The sequence below is a fragment of the Plodia interpunctella genome, chromosome 21 (assembly GCF_027563975.2).
Source record: "Plodia interpunctella isolate USDA-ARS_2022_Savannah chromosome 21, ilPloInte3.2, whole genome shotgun sequence".
NCBI classification, from domain to species: Eukaryota; Metazoa; Arthropoda; class Insecta; order Lepidoptera; family Pyralidae; genus Plodia; species Plodia interpunctella.
Genome location: NC_071314.1, coordinates 2,057,156 through 2,074,278, shown reverse-complemented (window position 1 = coordinate 2,074,278; position 17,123 = coordinate 2,057,156). Strand labels below are relative to the sequence as shown.

At 36.8% G+C, this 17,123-nt stretch overlaps 2 protein-coding genes across 3 annotated transcripts; both read right to left on the bottom strand.

Moving 5' to 3' along the window:
- Nucleotides 1–513: 513 nt before the first annotated feature.
- Nucleotides 514–5,035, bottom strand: LOC128679407 (inositol oxygenase-like). 2 transcript variants are annotated; one of them, XM_053761639.1, is made up of 7 exons: nucleotides 4,878–5,035; nucleotides 2,899–3,076; nucleotides 2,459–2,667; nucleotides 1,936–2,072; nucleotides 1,521–1,655; nucleotides 1,173–1,268; nucleotides 514–838 (listed from the first exon to the last, which is right to left on the bottom strand). In XM_053761639.1, the coding sequence occupies exons 1-7, from the start codon at nucleotides 4,890–4,892 to the stop codon at nucleotides 730–732; spliced, it is 879 nt and encodes a 292-aa protein (XP_053617614.1). In that variant the 5' UTR covers nucleotides 4,893–5,035; the 3' UTR covers nucleotides 514–729. The 2 variants fall into 2 exon arrangements, with proteins under 2 accessions (XP_053617614.1, XP_053617615.1); XM_053761640.1 differs by lacking the exon at nucleotides 1,173–1,268.
- A 692-nt stretch (nucleotides 5,036–5,727) lies between these two features.
- On the bottom strand, nucleotides 5,728–14,536 carry LOC128679406 (inositol oxygenase-like). The gene is made up of 7 exons (XM_053761638.1): nucleotides 14,381–14,536; nucleotides 13,758–13,938; nucleotides 11,322–11,530; nucleotides 8,335–8,471; nucleotides 7,345–7,479; nucleotides 6,953–7,048; nucleotides 5,728–6,133 (listed from the first exon to the last, which is right to left on the bottom strand). Exons 1-7 carry the CDS (start codon nucleotides 14,393–14,395, stop codon nucleotides 6,025–6,027), a joined length of 882 nt encoding a protein of 293 aa, XP_053617613.1. The 5' UTR covers nucleotides 14,396–14,536; the 3' UTR covers nucleotides 5,728–6,024.
- Nucleotides 14,537–17,123: the final 2,587 nt, after the last annotated feature.

The following is a 17,123-nucleotide window of genomic DNA, read 5'->3' as shown; positions in this document are numbered from 1 at the left end:
TGTATCAGGGTTACTGGTATCAAATATATATAAATACTGGTACCAGTAACCCTGTATATCAAAAGAAAGGCATGATAGGGACCAACACTGTTGAAATGAGTTTCTTTCGGCATTTCTTCTCAGCAGTGGTCGTTCCGAAATGTCAGTAGTTTATAGCTTGTGAGAAATAACTATTTAATATAAAAATTAACGAGAAAAAGTGCATGTGAAGGTCTAATTTCTGTATAAATTATTTAAATTTGAAATTGATGTAAAAAAATAACATTGTTTTGGTCTCCCATACAAATTGATCAGCGGATCGGACATAGTATGGAAAGTTTAAAATTGTTTTTCTTCTTTCACTGTTTATTTACTATGGAAGGTATTATATTCCATGTACCGACCATATTGTGAAATGTTTTTGGACTGAATAAGTAAAAAAAACGCGGTTTGTAGCTGGCTTATGACTCGCGGGAAAGCAATATTTGGGGATTGTTCGTTTGAGATCTTGGATATGGATTGCCAAAGCTGAAGTCATTGCAAAATATTTATTCCAGTACAAAATTATAATAAATTTAGTATAATAAGTAAAAACTAATTCGTTAAATAACACTTAAAATTATGACATTGTATTTACATTTTTACTAGTATATTTGAATTTTATCACAATTTGCCTCCCAGACGGTTAGTTATCGTCTGTCTCACGTGACAGTAGATACATAAATATATAAATTGAGGTTATGCCTAGGTCTAGAATTCCAGTTCTCCTGGGATGTACTTGTCGATGAGGGACTCGTAGTAGGGCCACAGGGCTTCGATGTCCGGGATCCCGGCGCTCTTTGTGTACAAATCGTATTTGCTGAAAAGAAAAATTAAGTTTTAATTGACAAATCTTGAAACACACAAGGAAACGGAAATTTTATGTAAAATAATAAATACAGCTCGCTATTTGATGTTTTCGAGCATATAGTGTACTAATTTGAGCTTATTAAATAAAAAAAGTTAAACTTATTCAAACAACACAGTTACATACAGAACTAGTGTTACGTCTTTAATCCTTTACGAGGTAGACGGAGCCGGCTATGCGAACCTTAGGCCACATTTAGCTATACGGCGAACTAAATATATATGATATAGATAGGTGGAGAAGAATCTCAGCTCACATGCTAGATATGAACAAAAAATTTACTTACTTAAATTCCAAGACATTCTGTCTGATTTCCTCGTCGCTGTCTTTGAGCAGGTGCTGGTAGTCGCCGCCGGCGTGCCACGGGTAGAACGAGTGGTATCTAAAATACAATAGTTACATTTATATTTATAGATACATTTATTTAAAACTTCATTACAAAAAAATGCGTACTAATGGTGGACTTAACGCTATATGGCACACTTTTTATTATATTACCATTAAAACTTTAAAGATGAATGAACTCTTTATTGCAAGATTTGCAAGACATTTGCAGAAGAAACATTAGAACTAGGTATTCAAAAATAAATTATCGCAAGCAATTTCTTCCAGGCAATTATTGATAAGGCCTCACCTGATCATGTGGAGGCCTTTTAGCGGGAACTTGGCCTTGTTGTGGAGAAGAAACCGGTACAGGTACTCGTCGTGGCCCCACGACATCATCAGGTTCTCGATGCCGCATTTGGGAGAGTACATACCATATTCCGTACTGAAATAGTTTTAGAATCTTAGTAAATATTAGTATGGTCAGTCTGACCATTTTGAAAAATCCAAAAATTTTTTTTTTGGCTCACTGTATGAACAAACTAGTTGCTCGAGTGATTTTATAAGGGTTCGGTGCGGAACCCTAATAATAGGTTATCTAATTAGGCGATTACATATGATTTAAACTTGTGAGCAAGGGAAAATGTTTATTTTGTAACGAAGTGAAAGATGCGGTCAGATATTGCGTGTATATTATAAAAGTCGTGTTTGATAGACAAACTTACTTATATTTAGGGTTGTAAGTGTCGGGGTTGTCCTTAAAGCTATCCGGGCCGTACACGACGTTCTCCCCCCACTTGCAGCCCACTGCGAACGTGTCCCCCACCACGCACCATTGTGGCTCGTCATAGAACGCCATTACCTGGAAAACAATTGCTCATGTTATCTCTAAACTACAATACAGGTTGGATCACTATATCCTAATGATTACTTGAAGCTGTACAGGGTGTAAAATAACAATTTTTAACCGACTTAAAAAAAAAGGTTATCATTTTTATAATTTTTTATTTTTTACAATTGTATACGAAATGGTTAGATTTTAGTCGTGGTATTACGGAAACCATTGGTATTAACTTAAAATTTCGAATAAAGGAACTAAGCAAGGTGTCTTACGACTTCGTGTGTATCACAGGTACATATTTCATTACACTCTGCTTATTATTATGCGCGATCGAAGCGAAGCCCCGGTGCGCATCTGTTATATAACGCTCACAAATCAGAAATCATTTGCTAATAAAAGAACCGCACCTTTCCAAGGTCATGTATCAGTCCGATCAGGTGGAACCAGTCGTCGTTGGGGTGGTCCTGGCGGATCCTCTCGGCGGTCTGGAAGGCGTGCACGATGTTGGGCAGGTCGGTGTCCGGGTCCGACTCGTCCACCAGCTCGTTCAGCTTGATCAGCGCCTCCTTGATCGTCGCCTTGAAGTGGTTGAACTTCAGCCATTTCTCCATTTTACCTGGAGATAAGGAAATCGAGGCTAGTCTAAATGGACTTCAGAAGCAATTGGGAAGACTGACTTCAGCTTAGCTTGTTTTAGTATACATATATGCAAGTAGGTATTCTTGGCGCGACGCTTACGATGTTTTATTATTTTAACTGTAATTTTACAATCGGCCGTCTGTTTGACGTGGGACTAAATTAAATAAATTATTATCTGCAATTTTCACTGGAAAAGAAGGAGACCTACCTTTAACAAAGTCTACGGTCATGTTGGTGTGCATGTCGTAGTAGGTCCTGCGCACGCGCTCCTTGATGGGGTCGGAGTCGTCCACGGAGTAGTCGCGGAACGCGTCGATTGGTTTGTCGTTGTAGCACTTCTCTGGACGCAGCAAGAGCGAGGGGTCCAGCATGGACATAGGGGATTCCTGGAAGGGAACATTAAGCTATTATCACAAGGCACCGCAGATATATTACCATTGCTGAAATTCACAAAACATCTGTCTCTCTCTCTCATCTGAACGTTATCCCGATTTCTTGAGCGTCTGAGCCCAGGGTCCGCATCCCTAGTTGTCAGACCATTGTCCTTGACTACATCAAGCCAGCACTTCTTGGATTTGTCTCATCTGCCGTGACAAGGCAAGAGCGGCATAGTCAGACACATTGTGAAATCCACATGACATGATCACATGCATGTGTTTTAAATCACGCGCGGTCGACTACTGCCGAAACGTACTCTCTCTATTCCTATGTGGTTTCCTTATGGCTGAGTGACCACGACTCACTATTTACATGGAACGAAACATCCAACTTTCTTCGTATGACCTTTCAGTTCAGAGGTCAATCATCTCGTCAATATAGGTAAAGAAAAACTAATATTTCGATACGAAATTCAAATTCAGTCTACTTATAACTTAACTCATACTAAAAGTAAACAACTAAATTACAGTATTGCATAAAAACATTTTTTTTACGACCTCGGTGGCGCAGTGGTAAAGTGCTTGCCTCTGAACCGACCCCGTTAGGGTCATGAAGGAAAATGATCTTTTTCTGATTGAACCGGGTCTTTGGTGTTTATCTATTTATGTATTTGTTATAGAACCTATGTTCTATAACAAATACATAAATAGATAAACACCAAAGACCCGGATACAAACTCAACGATACTATGTATCGTTGAGTTAGTATCCCATAACACAAGTCTCGAACTTACTTTGGGGCTAGCTCAATCTGTGTGATTTGTCCTAATTTTTTATTTATTTATTTGTATATTAAATATATGTCTGAATGGATTGTTAATAGGTACCTTTTAACAAACCATTCGGTAATTTTTACTTTTACAATAATTTACGAGTTATATGAGCTGAAAACACAAGATTATTTTCTTGAATTTTTGAAAAACGATTAGGAATTAATGAAATATTGTAAATAAGTACCTACCTACTTATACTACTTTTAAAAGCATCTAATGTTATTACATACCTAACTAGTTCTAACATCTAATCTTGTTCGTGATTTATTTCACCCTAATTAAGCTATTATCTCAAGTAGCCAATTAGTACATAATATTTAACTGTTATTAATTTACAGACTAGCGTCTCGCGCTGGCTTCTCTTGGTTAAAACCATGAAGAAGTCTATGACACTCTTGAAGCTTTTCTCTTTAGGTATGTGTGTCAAATTTCATCAAAATCGATCCAGTAGTTTTTAGTGTTTATTTGTCACAAAGTAAAAAACAAAAGTACAATTCGCTTTATAATATTAGTAGTATAACCTAAATAAAAAATCTATACCTATTGCTAATAAAATTTTGGGCACACTTATTATAGAGTTGTTTTTGTTTCGCTTTGGGTCATCTCACTTTATTATATATATTTATAAAGTGTTATAAAAAAAAATGCCTAGTTATAGCATAAAAAATATTATACAATAATTACTGATTGATATAAAATATATCAAACATCGCGGTTACTGTTAAGTAATAAATAAAATTAACACGTGTAGTTAGCTAAAATTATGGTACAATTTTCAAACTCCAATGTACATCAAAAATTTTTCATATATATATTTTTACTTAGCATATCTATTAAAATTTTGGATTATTATTCGGTATAGTAAAAACATATAAAATATTACCACGGCGATGGCATTCCTTCGCTATTTATTTAAGTTCTTAATATCGTAGTTACTCAAAAATATTTCACATAATAATTTAAATAAATAAACTCACCACTAAAATCTTCATTTTGTCTGGCGTTCGTCGGTCCGACTCAGAACTGAGATGCACACTAGCATGTACGAGAGAAGAGCAAATCTTAAATGTATCTCAGATACCAGATATGGGGTTCATAACTCAAAGGTTATACAAACACCACGCTATAGATGACGATAATTTTGACACAAACTTAGTTTTTGTTTATTTATTTTTTCATTATATCCAGTATTATGCTATAGGGTGTTTTGACACCCTGTTACAGATGTTGGGTTAAATATTTTTTTTTAATGATTAGAGATTCGCGATGTAGCACTGGACCGAGAGTCCTGACAGAAATAGCGAGAGGCCTTTGCCCAACACTGGGACATAAATGGCTATTTAAAAAAAAGTAGGCTTCAGTCAGAGTAATAATAATAGTTCTATGTCGAGTAACACGAATAATGCAGAACCAGCGTAGCTATAAAAGATGTCCGTTCGCAAATAGGTAATGTCACCCCAAGGCTAATTGAAAGCAATCAATGAACCATCGTCATCTCTATACATTTTTGTAATATAATAAAAAAATATTTATTTAGTACACATACTAGGTAAGAGGGAGAAGAGTAGATTTCCCGAATTTCCCATGGATACGGGAAACATTGAAATGAAATGAGATCGTGAGCTAAAGCCACAGATATAAGAACATTACATTGAAGGCTAAAAATGCTGAAACGTAAGGATGGGTCACTACGAACTTATTTTTATGAATAATGCACACAAAAATATTTTTTGCGAATGACCTCTTTTTTTGCAGGCCGTAGCCGAATGCGGGATTCTGCTCAAAAATAATGCAATGGCATAATATCGGTGTAGAATAACACAAATATTAAGGATACATATATATTTATTAATATATATATACTATATAGTAAGTACAGTCTACATGAGAAAATATAATATTAAACTTCACCTATTTTTATTTAATAAAATACAACAATACCAAGGAAGTATTCTAGTGAACCTTTCATTAGATAAAATAGATATTATATGAAACGAATAATTTAATATAAATGTACTTTTTACATATCATTCGTATATTCTGTGTCCATTATTGAATATATAATTGTATATTATTTTAATATTATTTAATTTTTTATTATTATTTCGTTATATGTATGTATGTTCACCACTCGCAGACTCCGGGTATGTACTTCTTGATGAGCCCTTCGTAGTAGGGCCACAGGGCTTCGATGTCCGGGATCTGTTCGCTCTTAGTATACAAGTCGTATTTGCTGGAAACGAAATATATTAATTTACTAGCTGCGCCATGTCTGAGGGTCGTGGTCATTGCGTGGTATTAAACATACACAACAACTTTCTTGGCACTATTAATGGAGTTTGCCATTGCCTTCTCCATTTCACACACAAGTTAATAATTATCAACCAGTGTGCAGGTTTCCTCACGATGTTTTCCTTCACCGGACTACCGCTACCGTACACCATTTTTATTGTACCTATTTTAAATTATTTTTTTATGTTTATTTGTAGAACTTGACCAGGTAAGGTATAGAAATAAAGATTTTTTAAATTTTATTTATCACAGGAGCGTAGCCGGTCTTTAAATTACATTATAAACTATTAATATTAATAACTAGGTATGTAACATTCTGACTCATGTAAGGCAGTTTTCATAGACCACAGCTTTCTTCCGATGAAAGATATCGTGAGGAAACCGTCACACCAGAACGGATAAATATTAGTTTGTGTGTTTACAAACAGTCCCACTAGATGGCGGAAGTTATCAATGTCATTGCCTTTAGGCAACCTGAGAAAAGTTGATAACCATTTTATGAAATTATAGTACTAAGTATGATACTAGAAGTTGCCCGGGGCTTCGCTCCTGTGGGAATTTTGAGATAAAATATAGGCTATATTTTATCTCAAATATAGCAATCTTTGATAAAGTACCTTTCTAATGGTAAAAGAATCTTTGAAATCGGTTCGATAGTTTCGGATTTACCGCCTCAAACATACAAACATTTACCTGTTTATAATAATAGTATCGATGTATATAGGAGGTACTCCGGAATAATTATTTATTTGTAACTCACTTGAACTCGAGCACCCACTCCAGGATCTTGTCGTCTCTGTCGTTGGTGAGGTGCCGGTAGTCGCCGCCCGCGTGCCACGGGTAGAACGAGTGGAACCTGACGAATATAGACTTTATAAATCTTTCACATCTTTAAAGAATCTGAATCAGAATCTTTAACGTTTTAAGGTTTATTTTTAACGCGAGTCCGGGCCATCGCGGCGTTGCAGTCGCGAATGAAACCGGGAACACATAACAATGAGAGAGAGAGATTTAACCAAAAATTCTAGTTTAAGATTAAGTTTAAATGAAACATAGATGAAAAAGTTATTGCTAGTTTTAGAGAATTTTTTGTTAGTTTCGCCAATGTTTCGATTTTCTTTTTGATATTTGTGACATTCTGAGTGAACTAACCTGATCATGTAGAGCCCTTTCTCGGGGATCTCAGCGTTGTTGTGTTTGAGGAACTGGTAGAGGTATTCGTCGTGGCTCCAGGACATCATCAGGTTGTCCAGACCGCAGTGCGGCTCGTACATACCGTACTTCGTGCTAGGGACAAAAAAGTTTATTTCAAGATTAAAACTGACACGAAGTAATTTGAAAATTAAAATTATTATATATTTATATAATTTCAAGTCTATATATTATATAGACTTGAAATTACTCCGTAAATACGGGTCATTTTTGTGTGATTTATCGACTGAAATGTCGACTATAGTTTCGGTCTAGTATTAGTTTTCCGTCGATAATCACACGTTATTATCAATTAAATGTATTTAAGCCTGTCAAATACAATTCCACTAGACCTAGGTTTATGGAGAAGGCAATGACAAACCACTCCTAAATTGTGCCAATATAGTTGTTGTGTGTTTTATTCCAAGTAATGACCACGACCCTCAGCCATGAGGAAATACTATGAAGAAAAATAACCATAAAAACAATGATGCCTGAGCTAGGAAGTAAAACATCCTGTGTTTCAGGCGTTGATGCTGTTTCTGGGCAGCGGTGATCACTTACCATCTGGTGACCTGCTTGGTCGTTTGCCGTCCTAGGTTTAGCCGTTATATTCTCAGCTGGATCCAGGTGCAGCCGGTCTTCGTTGGTTACGCTTACGTGTATCATGCTTATCTTCGGCTATACCTGGCTTTAGTCTTTATCCTAAAGACTCATTTATTTGCTTAATGCAGGTATTAAACGCGCACGTACTTTGTAGTACTTGGGACGTTTCGAGTCGTGTTATAAGGACCTGTGCTCACCGGAGCGACTGACTCAGCGAAAGGACCGAAATATAAAAGGTACGTGCGTATTTATCGTTTTAGCTTCTATTGACCTAAATAGTCCTCTCCTATTTATTTCCTATCTCCTATACACAGATATAATTTTAAAATTAGTTATAAGACTCACTTATATTTAGGGTTGTATGTGTCAGGGTTGTCCTTGAAGCTGTCAGGGCCGTACACGATGGAGTCGGCCCACCTGCAGCCCACGGGAAACGTGTCGCCCACCACGCACCATTGAGGTTCGTCGTAGAACGCCATCACCTGATAAACGCAATTGTAACTAGCTTTTGCCCGCGGCATCGCCCGCGTTTTCCAGGATGAAAGGTACCCCTGTCATGTCTTTCTCATGTCTTTCTCCGTACTTCAAACTACATTATTAACTTTAACTACATTTCAAGTAGATTGGTTGAGCAGGTAAAGCGTGAAGAGGTAACAAACTTATTTTCGCATTTATAATATTAGTTAGGATTTAGGACGGCTCGGCTTCCCATAGTCTAATAAACTTGTGGCGACGTTTCCCACAGTACCGCAGATACGGAAGCCGACCAAAGTAATATACAAGCCACACATGTGGATCTTCTGACCCACAACTCTACGGACAGATGGCGCTATGGTCGACTCACGATAGAAAGTAACAAGCCTGGACCGCGCACACAGAGCGTTTACAATTCGAAGAATATATACAAACTCCAACGTGACACCGGGCCGTGCGGTTCCATAGGTGCAACAAATAGTCTGGCGGGAAGATCTTCCCTGTGTGGCGATCGAGCAACGATCACCTTGCTACCACTACTGATTGTTTTGTATGTATAAACCTTGTTCTTAATATATAAATTCTTCTTGATGTATTGTCTAAATTTGTATGTTGTTACGTAATAGTCTATATTTATATAATAACAGCATTTATGTTACGTTTTGAATACAACATTTTCTGATTTTCCCGGGTCTTGGATGTTTATGTTTGTATCGTTGAGTTAGTATCCCATAACACAAGTCTCGAACTTACTTTGGGGCTAGCTCAATCTGTGTGATTTGTCCGTATATATATATTTATTTATTTTCCATCTAACGTAGCCGAGGACGAAGCCGGGACCTCGGAGGTTAGTCTGGCACAATAACCATTAGGAATTATATCGGTCAAATAAAACAAGATATTACAAAACTTTCCCACGTCTAAATAAACAAATAAAAAAAAACTTCATTAATATAATAAAGATATCGATAAAAACAGTACGGTTTTCGTCAAATGGTTTTTATTATCTAATCATAGGCTGATTAGTACAAAAAATACCTACAACTGTAATCATATTGTTCATTGACATAACATACAAAGTAATACGTAACATCCGCACATACATAAAGCGTAAATAAATAATTATGTGCAAGGGAAAAAAAAAGAGGTATAACGGAACTTCTTATAGATTTAGTTTCTTTTTTATTACAAGCGATTTCGTAGCTAAAGACTGTTATTATTTTTTAACTAGTTTAAGTTTAGTTATGTATATATACTTATATAGCAACTTTCATGTCTTGTCGAATCGGTATAAATAATATATGTAATTTTTGTGCTGCAATAGATGGCCTGGTAAGTGATATGTCACCCGCGACTTCGCCTGTACCCCACGATATGTGAATACGCAGGCGAAGTCGAAACATCAATATAACTATTATAGTAAGTATTGTGCGTATGAATTCAAGTTCAACACATAAAATAACGGGTTATCACACGGAGCAGTAGTTGTGTTTCGCAGAGATAAGTTATATGGTGGGTGATTTTCCATGTGCTAAAAAGGAACTTGAGATAATTCGCTATTTATTCGTATTTGTTATGTGATACTAATTGCGTTCCGTGGAATTTTAAATGATGAGTTCCTTAACAATATTGCAGGACCAGCAAACCCGCACACCAGTGCCATCATCAGGTTCTCCACAACTATCAACTATCAACGCGCAATCAAGATTGTTATTATATTATTTATTGTAGAAAAAAATAAATATATTGTATTATTATTTCCCCTTTTGTGATTCACGGCACATAGTCCGGTCCTTTGAGAGGATTGCGTGAAATAGAACCATAACACGTAGAGGCCCTTTGGAGAGTTTTATGTCATGTAGGTCTCCCGCCAAAAACTTCTCAATGATATATCAATAAATGATATGCCCATGAGCAGGGCTCTCGGCAGGAGTATGAACAGTTATTATTGCCATCACAGCAAGCAAAAACAGTGATCAACAAAATCCCACATCTCACATTGTACAACGGAAAAATACTTACATTAGAATAAAATTATTTAGTGTAACGAAGGGACTAAACGATAAGTAACAATCCTCGAGAAAGGGTACCTTATGGAGAGCGAGATACCTTTTCTTACATATGCAGTGTGTTATTGCTAACACTAGTGTAAAATTTCATTAAAGTCGCCTAAGGCATCTGACATGACCTTTAAGATTGCTTTCCGACATTTATAAGTAGTCGTACGCACACTAATAGGCTAAACTGTCAACCAGTGTGCAGGTTTCCTCACGATGTTATCCTTCAGCGCAAGCAATACTCAGATTGGTATACACTGGTGTGGCGCGAGTAAGATTCGATTGCGCTGATCCTAACTAATATTCTATATGCGAAAGTAAGTTGGTTTGTTTCTTTGTTTGTAACCTCTTCAAGCTAGTCAACCAATCTTCTTGAAATTTTGCGTAGGTACATGTGGTTTGAAATATGGACAAGGGCATACGAGAAAATTAACGCGGCCGAGAAAGATCAAACCGAAATCAAAATCAAAATCAAATCATTTATTCAGAGATTAGGCCTTCACAGGCACTTTTTCACGTCATATTCTAAATTAAATGATGTTTATCAAAGCTACAAACTACTCGTACTAGCATTTCGGAACGACCACTGCTGAGAAGATATGCCGAAAGAAACTCATTCAAACAGTGTTGGTCCCTATTATACCAGAAGGGCTTACCATTTTTTATATATAAATTTATGTATAATTTTTTATCAGTAATATAACAATGTAAGTAAGTAAGTACCGAGAAAGTGAAGTGACTTTTTTCCATAAGGTATAATTTATCGTGGATTATCACATATCAGTATTTGTAAAATGTCACCTTTCCCAAGTCGTGGATGAGTCCAGTGAGGTGGAACCAGTCGTCGTTGGGGTGGTCCTGGCGGATCCTCTCGGCGGTTTGGAAGGCGTGCACGATGTTGGGCAGGTCGGTGTCCGGGTCCGACTCGTCCACCAGCTCGTTCAGCTTGATCAGCGCCTCCTTGATCGTCGCCTTGAAGTGGTTGAACTTCAGCCATTTTTCACGTTTCTCTGTTGGTAAAACATAAAATGATGTTTACACTCCGTCAAATGTGAGCTGACCACACAGTCTATAAATAAATACAACTTAGTGAGAACTTATTAATTCAATGACTTTTTTAATTCGTACTTATTTAAGAGTCATTTTTTATATTTTTTTTTTAAACGCCTCCAGGCTTGGCTACTTATATAAGCGCTAAGTTAAACCTATGTAAACACATTTATTTATCTTGTTTTTGCTTACAATATTTTTATTAATGTATTTTTAATTTATTGTTCAATTTTTATTAAGTAAGTGTGTGTCTGTTGCCCTCATAAAGCAACAGACTAATATTACTGACTGGAATATGTTCCAGGATATTATAATTATATTAGTATCTAGTTTATCATTTAGATTAGTCACTGTTGAGACTGACAAGATTGAAGGTCGTCTGACTGATGAATGGACCCTCAGATTAATGATTAGAGATTACAGGCCATGTGTCTTATAGAACAGAAGATATAAACAATGTCACAATACACATCTGTTCTCAAAATACCACGTGTGGGGCCGACACAGATCAATTATGGTTATCAATATAGATCTGTGCACTTATATTCTGTCTTTAGTAAGATTATTTTGTTTCAAAACTAATGTATGATTCCAATGTTTAGGACATTGGGACCAAAAATCTTATTAACGTAATATTTATATAGAAATAAAAAATATAGAGGTACGCGGCTACTATTGCTACGTGCTGTTTGAAGCGGTCATTCCATTGGTTATGACCGTCGCCTGAAAAACGAAGGACCCTAGTTTCATATCCTACAATTACTATTTACCAATATCTATTAAATTCATTTATTTATTTATCATCATCATGGGGTGCCATCTACGAATTGAAGTTTGGAGGTCAGCATACGGAAACCCTCGCGGACTTTGGGCCGCTATTTTCAGTTGGTTGTATCTAAGCCCGATCCAATCCTTTATGTCATCAAACCACTTTCGTCGAGGGCGGCCAGGAGGTCTTTTGCCAGGGATTTTGTCTTCAAGAATCAGTCTTAGAAATTCAAACTGGGGTCCCCTTTGAATGTGGCCAAAGAAACCAGCTTTCCTCCTCCGAATGGGGGTCATCAGTTCGCGTTGACACTTAGCTCGTTGCAGTACTTTGACATTGGATGTAAAACTGGTCCACGGAATCTTGAACATTCTGTGCAGCAACCACATCTCGAAGGCTTGTAGTCGATCACAGCTATCTTTTCTAAGAACCCATGTCTCGCAGCCATACAACAGGATAGACCAGACATAACATTTCATAAGGCGATGTCTTAATGGTAATGGGATTTTAGGGTCACACAATACTTTGGTAATTTTGAAGAAAGCCGATTTGGCTTGTCCAATCCTACATTTTATTTTATCTTGGTGGTCTAAAGTGGATGTATAGTAGCGGCCCAGATATCTAAACTACTGTACACCTTCAACCTTTATTCCGCGAAGCATAATATTGGGAGCGCCCGACTGGTTTTTCGCTATAACCATGGATTTAGTTTTATTAACGTTGATTGACAGTCCCATGGCTTCGCCTTCAGTTGCCACTTCGTCCAGAAGAGCTGGACGATTAATTAGATTCATTTATTTATTTATTTATACATTAATATAATTCTTGTTATTATTATTCCTCGGATCAGATCAAGTCTAGGTCCTCGATAGTCTTTATTGTCATGAATCTCGTGACTCCAATAAGTTTAATGGTGTATCCACGTGTATGAATTGTGGGGTTATTTTTAGCTAACGACTGGAAGTGGCAATTGGCTAGATTTATTTCGAGTCGTCGTGAGTGCCTTCATTTTTATTACAAGTCATTGAAATTGCTATATTCGTTTACATCAGACGTTTTCAAAGAGTCCTATAGCTTTGGTTTCTCAGAACACCTCTTGGGGCTTCAGGAAAATATTTGTCATTTTAAAAATACCTATGTGGCGGCAATCGGAAGCGGCAGTCTTCAAGTCAGTGACGTAGTAGACAAACTCCAGGAGAGCTGCCCGCGTTGATAAGACTACATGGGTAAGGGAACATGTCTGTCTATGCCGCTCCCGCCTGGCCCTGGCAGAAGGAGCAAACCCAAGAAGTGCTGGCTTGATATCGTCAAGGATGATATGCGTGACAATGGTATTAGGGATGCCGACGACCGTGAGAAGTGGAGACGAAAAAGTAGGAAAGTGGACCCTAGGCTGCGACACTAAAAGAGAAGTTACTCACGCTTGACCAGGTCGACGGTGACATTGGTGTGCATGAGGTAGTAGGTCCTGCGCACGCGCTCCTTGATGGGGTCGGAGTCATTCACGGAGTAGTCGCGGAACGCGTCGATGGGCTTGTCGTTGAAGGTCGGCTCCGGGCGCAGAAGCTGTGACGGGTCGATCATGGACACGGGGGTCTTTTGCTGTTACATGAAAAGAAATGTATGAATAATAGGAAATATTCTTTTTTGTTTCAGAAAAAAAAAAAAATTTTTCATTAAAAAGTTATTTTTAAATAAACGTACACACTAATTTTGTAATCTGAATATTGCACTATTTGTATAAAAGAGCCTTTGTTTTTATTTTAATTCAGCTTTAGTCATAAAAAGAGAGTGAAAACTGGCTGAAGGCTCGATTGAACTGGTCACGTCAACATAAAATAAAACTAAAATTATAACTTCAATTAATTAATTATGCAAGTAGTTACGAAACAAATAATAAAATATAAAAATACATGAATCTATAAAAAAAAGTTTAAACTTAAAAAAAAAAGAAAATTATTAAAAAGTAAAATTATTTAAAATTACTATGTTTTAAATTTCCTATAATACTCATAAGTATGCAGATATTAAAAATTGTACTCACAACTTCAGTAGCCATACTGCAATCCTCACTGAACCAACAATAACTGGGAAATATTGCTTTGCTAATTTATATAAAACTGGCTTCTCAAGAGGATAATGCCTTAATTCAGATAGCGATATGATAGTATGTTTGTTTTTATCTCGGTTAAGATGTTGGGAATCGCAAAGGAAGTATAGAAAAACAAATTTAACTTGTGCAATGGGGCGTCGCTGCTGTAGAGTATTTAGTCAAGAAAATGACACTTCAAAAAATTGCCTATTTTAGCCACCGGACAAAGCATCACTGTTGTTTGGTAAGAGGATTTGACGCATAAAGATTTCGCTGTCCAACCTTCAACCTTTGAAAAATCCATTTAGATTAGGACTTTCGAATGAAAGGATGTGATAGACCTTCATGAGATTGCAGAATCTGGAAGATTAAGGAATAATAAATGTTTTATTGTAAGCATGTTTACAAAGTAACTTATTTATCCAATGAATAAATGGAGTAATGTAAATACGTGATAGTGGAACTGCCACATCAAAAAAAAAAACTGTTAGGTTATAGAATAATCTAAAAATCTTCAGAAATTTTGACTGGCGTACGGATATATCCTCAAGACAAGACATGCATCATAATGTTAATTTGTTAAATTTTGAAAAAAACAATTTATGCCCGCGGCTTCACCCGCATGAATTTCCCACAGGAACATTGTTTTCCTTCCTTGTATGTGTTTGTATTTCCTGATCGAGAAGATCGACTCGATTATGCGTCAAGAGGTAACAAAACAAACTAACATTCGTATTTATAAAATCAAGTGGCGGTCGATGAAAATTACTATACATGGGTCCTGGTCCATGAGTCCATAGAACCTGGGACCTTTAACGTGCGAGCTTAACTTAACCATTACACCAGCACCTTAGCCTTCAGTTATTGGGCTAGGAGAAACTTTATTTGAGGTACCTACATACATAGTACCTATTCGTGAGTCAAGAACTCGGTGTACTAGATGTACTGTAGAGATAAGATAAGACGGCTTAATAAGTTTATATAGGATTTAAACTACCGACAAACGTCGGTTCTTTTGACTGACATCTAATGGAATGTTTTCATGTCGTCGTTACCCCTATCGAAGTGTTTGATATTGATAAAATTTGGGAAATGATAAAGGTTGGCGGTCAACTTAGGGTGTAATCATACTATACTATCTAGGTAATAGCTTAAATTATGTATACTTTTATTATTATAATATATTTTTTTAATAAAAATATTATTTATAAACGGTTGTTACATATTACTAAAATATGTAACCACAGAAAATGGTCAAAAAAATTTAACGTTTCCTCATTTTTTGAGTTTCCAGTCCATACTTTCTCTGACCACCTTGAACTTCCCTGACTTTTCAGAATGTGAACATAAGGTGGTACCCTGGTAACCTGCAACTATGTTAGCGGCCATGTTCGATTGTCAATTTTTTTATTTTAGTTTTCGTTTTATGGACTAACGTAATTATAAAGAATTGATATAAAATAACATTTAAATAAATAAATAAATAAACGTACCTAAATAACACGATCGTTATAAAATAATATGATTTCTTTGCATGTGCATAAAACATAAGAAATAATTATAAATGTAAATATTAGCTCCTTACATATGAAATTGGCGTTTGGTATAGGAGGAACAAAAAGTCGAATATTTTTAAATATAATATATTCATTTAATCAAAGTTTAATCAATTTGCGATCTCATAGGTAGTTCACTGATCCCTTTACTAAAAAAACCATTCGGACGGGAATCAATAAAATATTTGAAGGCGGTTTGGACTGCCCTATCGGAGTTGAATTTTTTCTTTTGAACTTCTTCCAAAAGAAGTTATCCAAATTTTGAAAAAAATGGTAATCTGTTGGAGCAAGGTCCGGGGAGTACGGTGGATGTCTTAGACATTCCAATTGAAGCTCCTCTAATTTGGTAGCCGTCTGTTGTGCAGTGTGTGGTCTAGCGTTGTCCTGAAGCAGCAGTGGCGTGGAGCGATTGACCAGCGTCGGTTGTTTAGCAGCTAGCTCTTCCATCATAGTTTGCAATTGGTGACAATAGACGTCTGTCGTAATCGTCTGGCTAAATTTGAGAAAACTGTAATCAAAGACACCGGCACTAGTCCAACAAACGCTTACAAGGAACTTTTTTTGTGTCAATTTTCGCTTGGGGCAGGATTTGATAAACCCTTCATTATTGTGCCGGTTAAGTAATGTAACGCAGCAGTCGACACGCGTTTGCTTCACTCAATTCGTGAGGTACCCACCTTTCAAGTTTCTTAATCTTCCCAATTAGCTTCAAGTGTGTAGTATATGTGAACCTACATACACTGTCTCGTGTGTCTAGTAGATGATGTCACTACATCAGTGTCACGAGAGCCGTAGGCGAGTGTGGATGTAGGAGACAGTTATCACTAGGACATTGCCGAGCCAGTGACGATACAGACGTGAAATTCCCAGTATTTTCAAAGTGGATTAAAATAGTTTTATCACTAACACTGAAGCCTGAAGCTAAATCGGACGTGGATTGCGACGGATCCGCTTCCACAATAGCCTTCAATTCTTCATTATCAACTTGGGTCTCCGGCCGTCCACGGGGCTTGTTCTGCATATCGAAATTTCCAGAACGAAAGCGTTGGAACCAAAACGCATTGTGTTTTCTTTTGCGACATGACCGCCATACACATCATTAACCCTTCGAGCCGTTTCCGCAGCACTGGTGCCACGGT

Excerpts from the sequence above, each read along its gene's own strand:
- LOC128679407 (XM_053761639.1), bottom strand. Across the intron at positions 2,668-2,898 it reads GACCGTAGACTTTGTTAAAG|GTAAAATGGAGAAATGGCTG; the intron begins GTAGGTCTCCTT and ends CCTTATCTCCAG. Across the intron at positions 2,073-2,458 it reads TGATACATGACCTTGGAAAG|GTAATGGCGTTCTATGACGA; the intron begins GTGCGGTTCTTT and ends ATTGTTTTCCAG.
- LOC128679406 (XM_053761638.1), bottom strand. Across the intron at positions 8,472-11,321 it reads TCATCCACGACTTGGGAAAG|GTGATGGCGTTCTACGACGA; the intron begins GTGACATTTTAC and ends TGCGTTTATCAG. Across the intron at positions 6,134-6,952 it reads GAGTGGGTGCTCGAGTTCAA|CAAATACGACTTGTATACTA; the intron begins GTGAGTTACAAA and ends TTTCGTTTCCAG.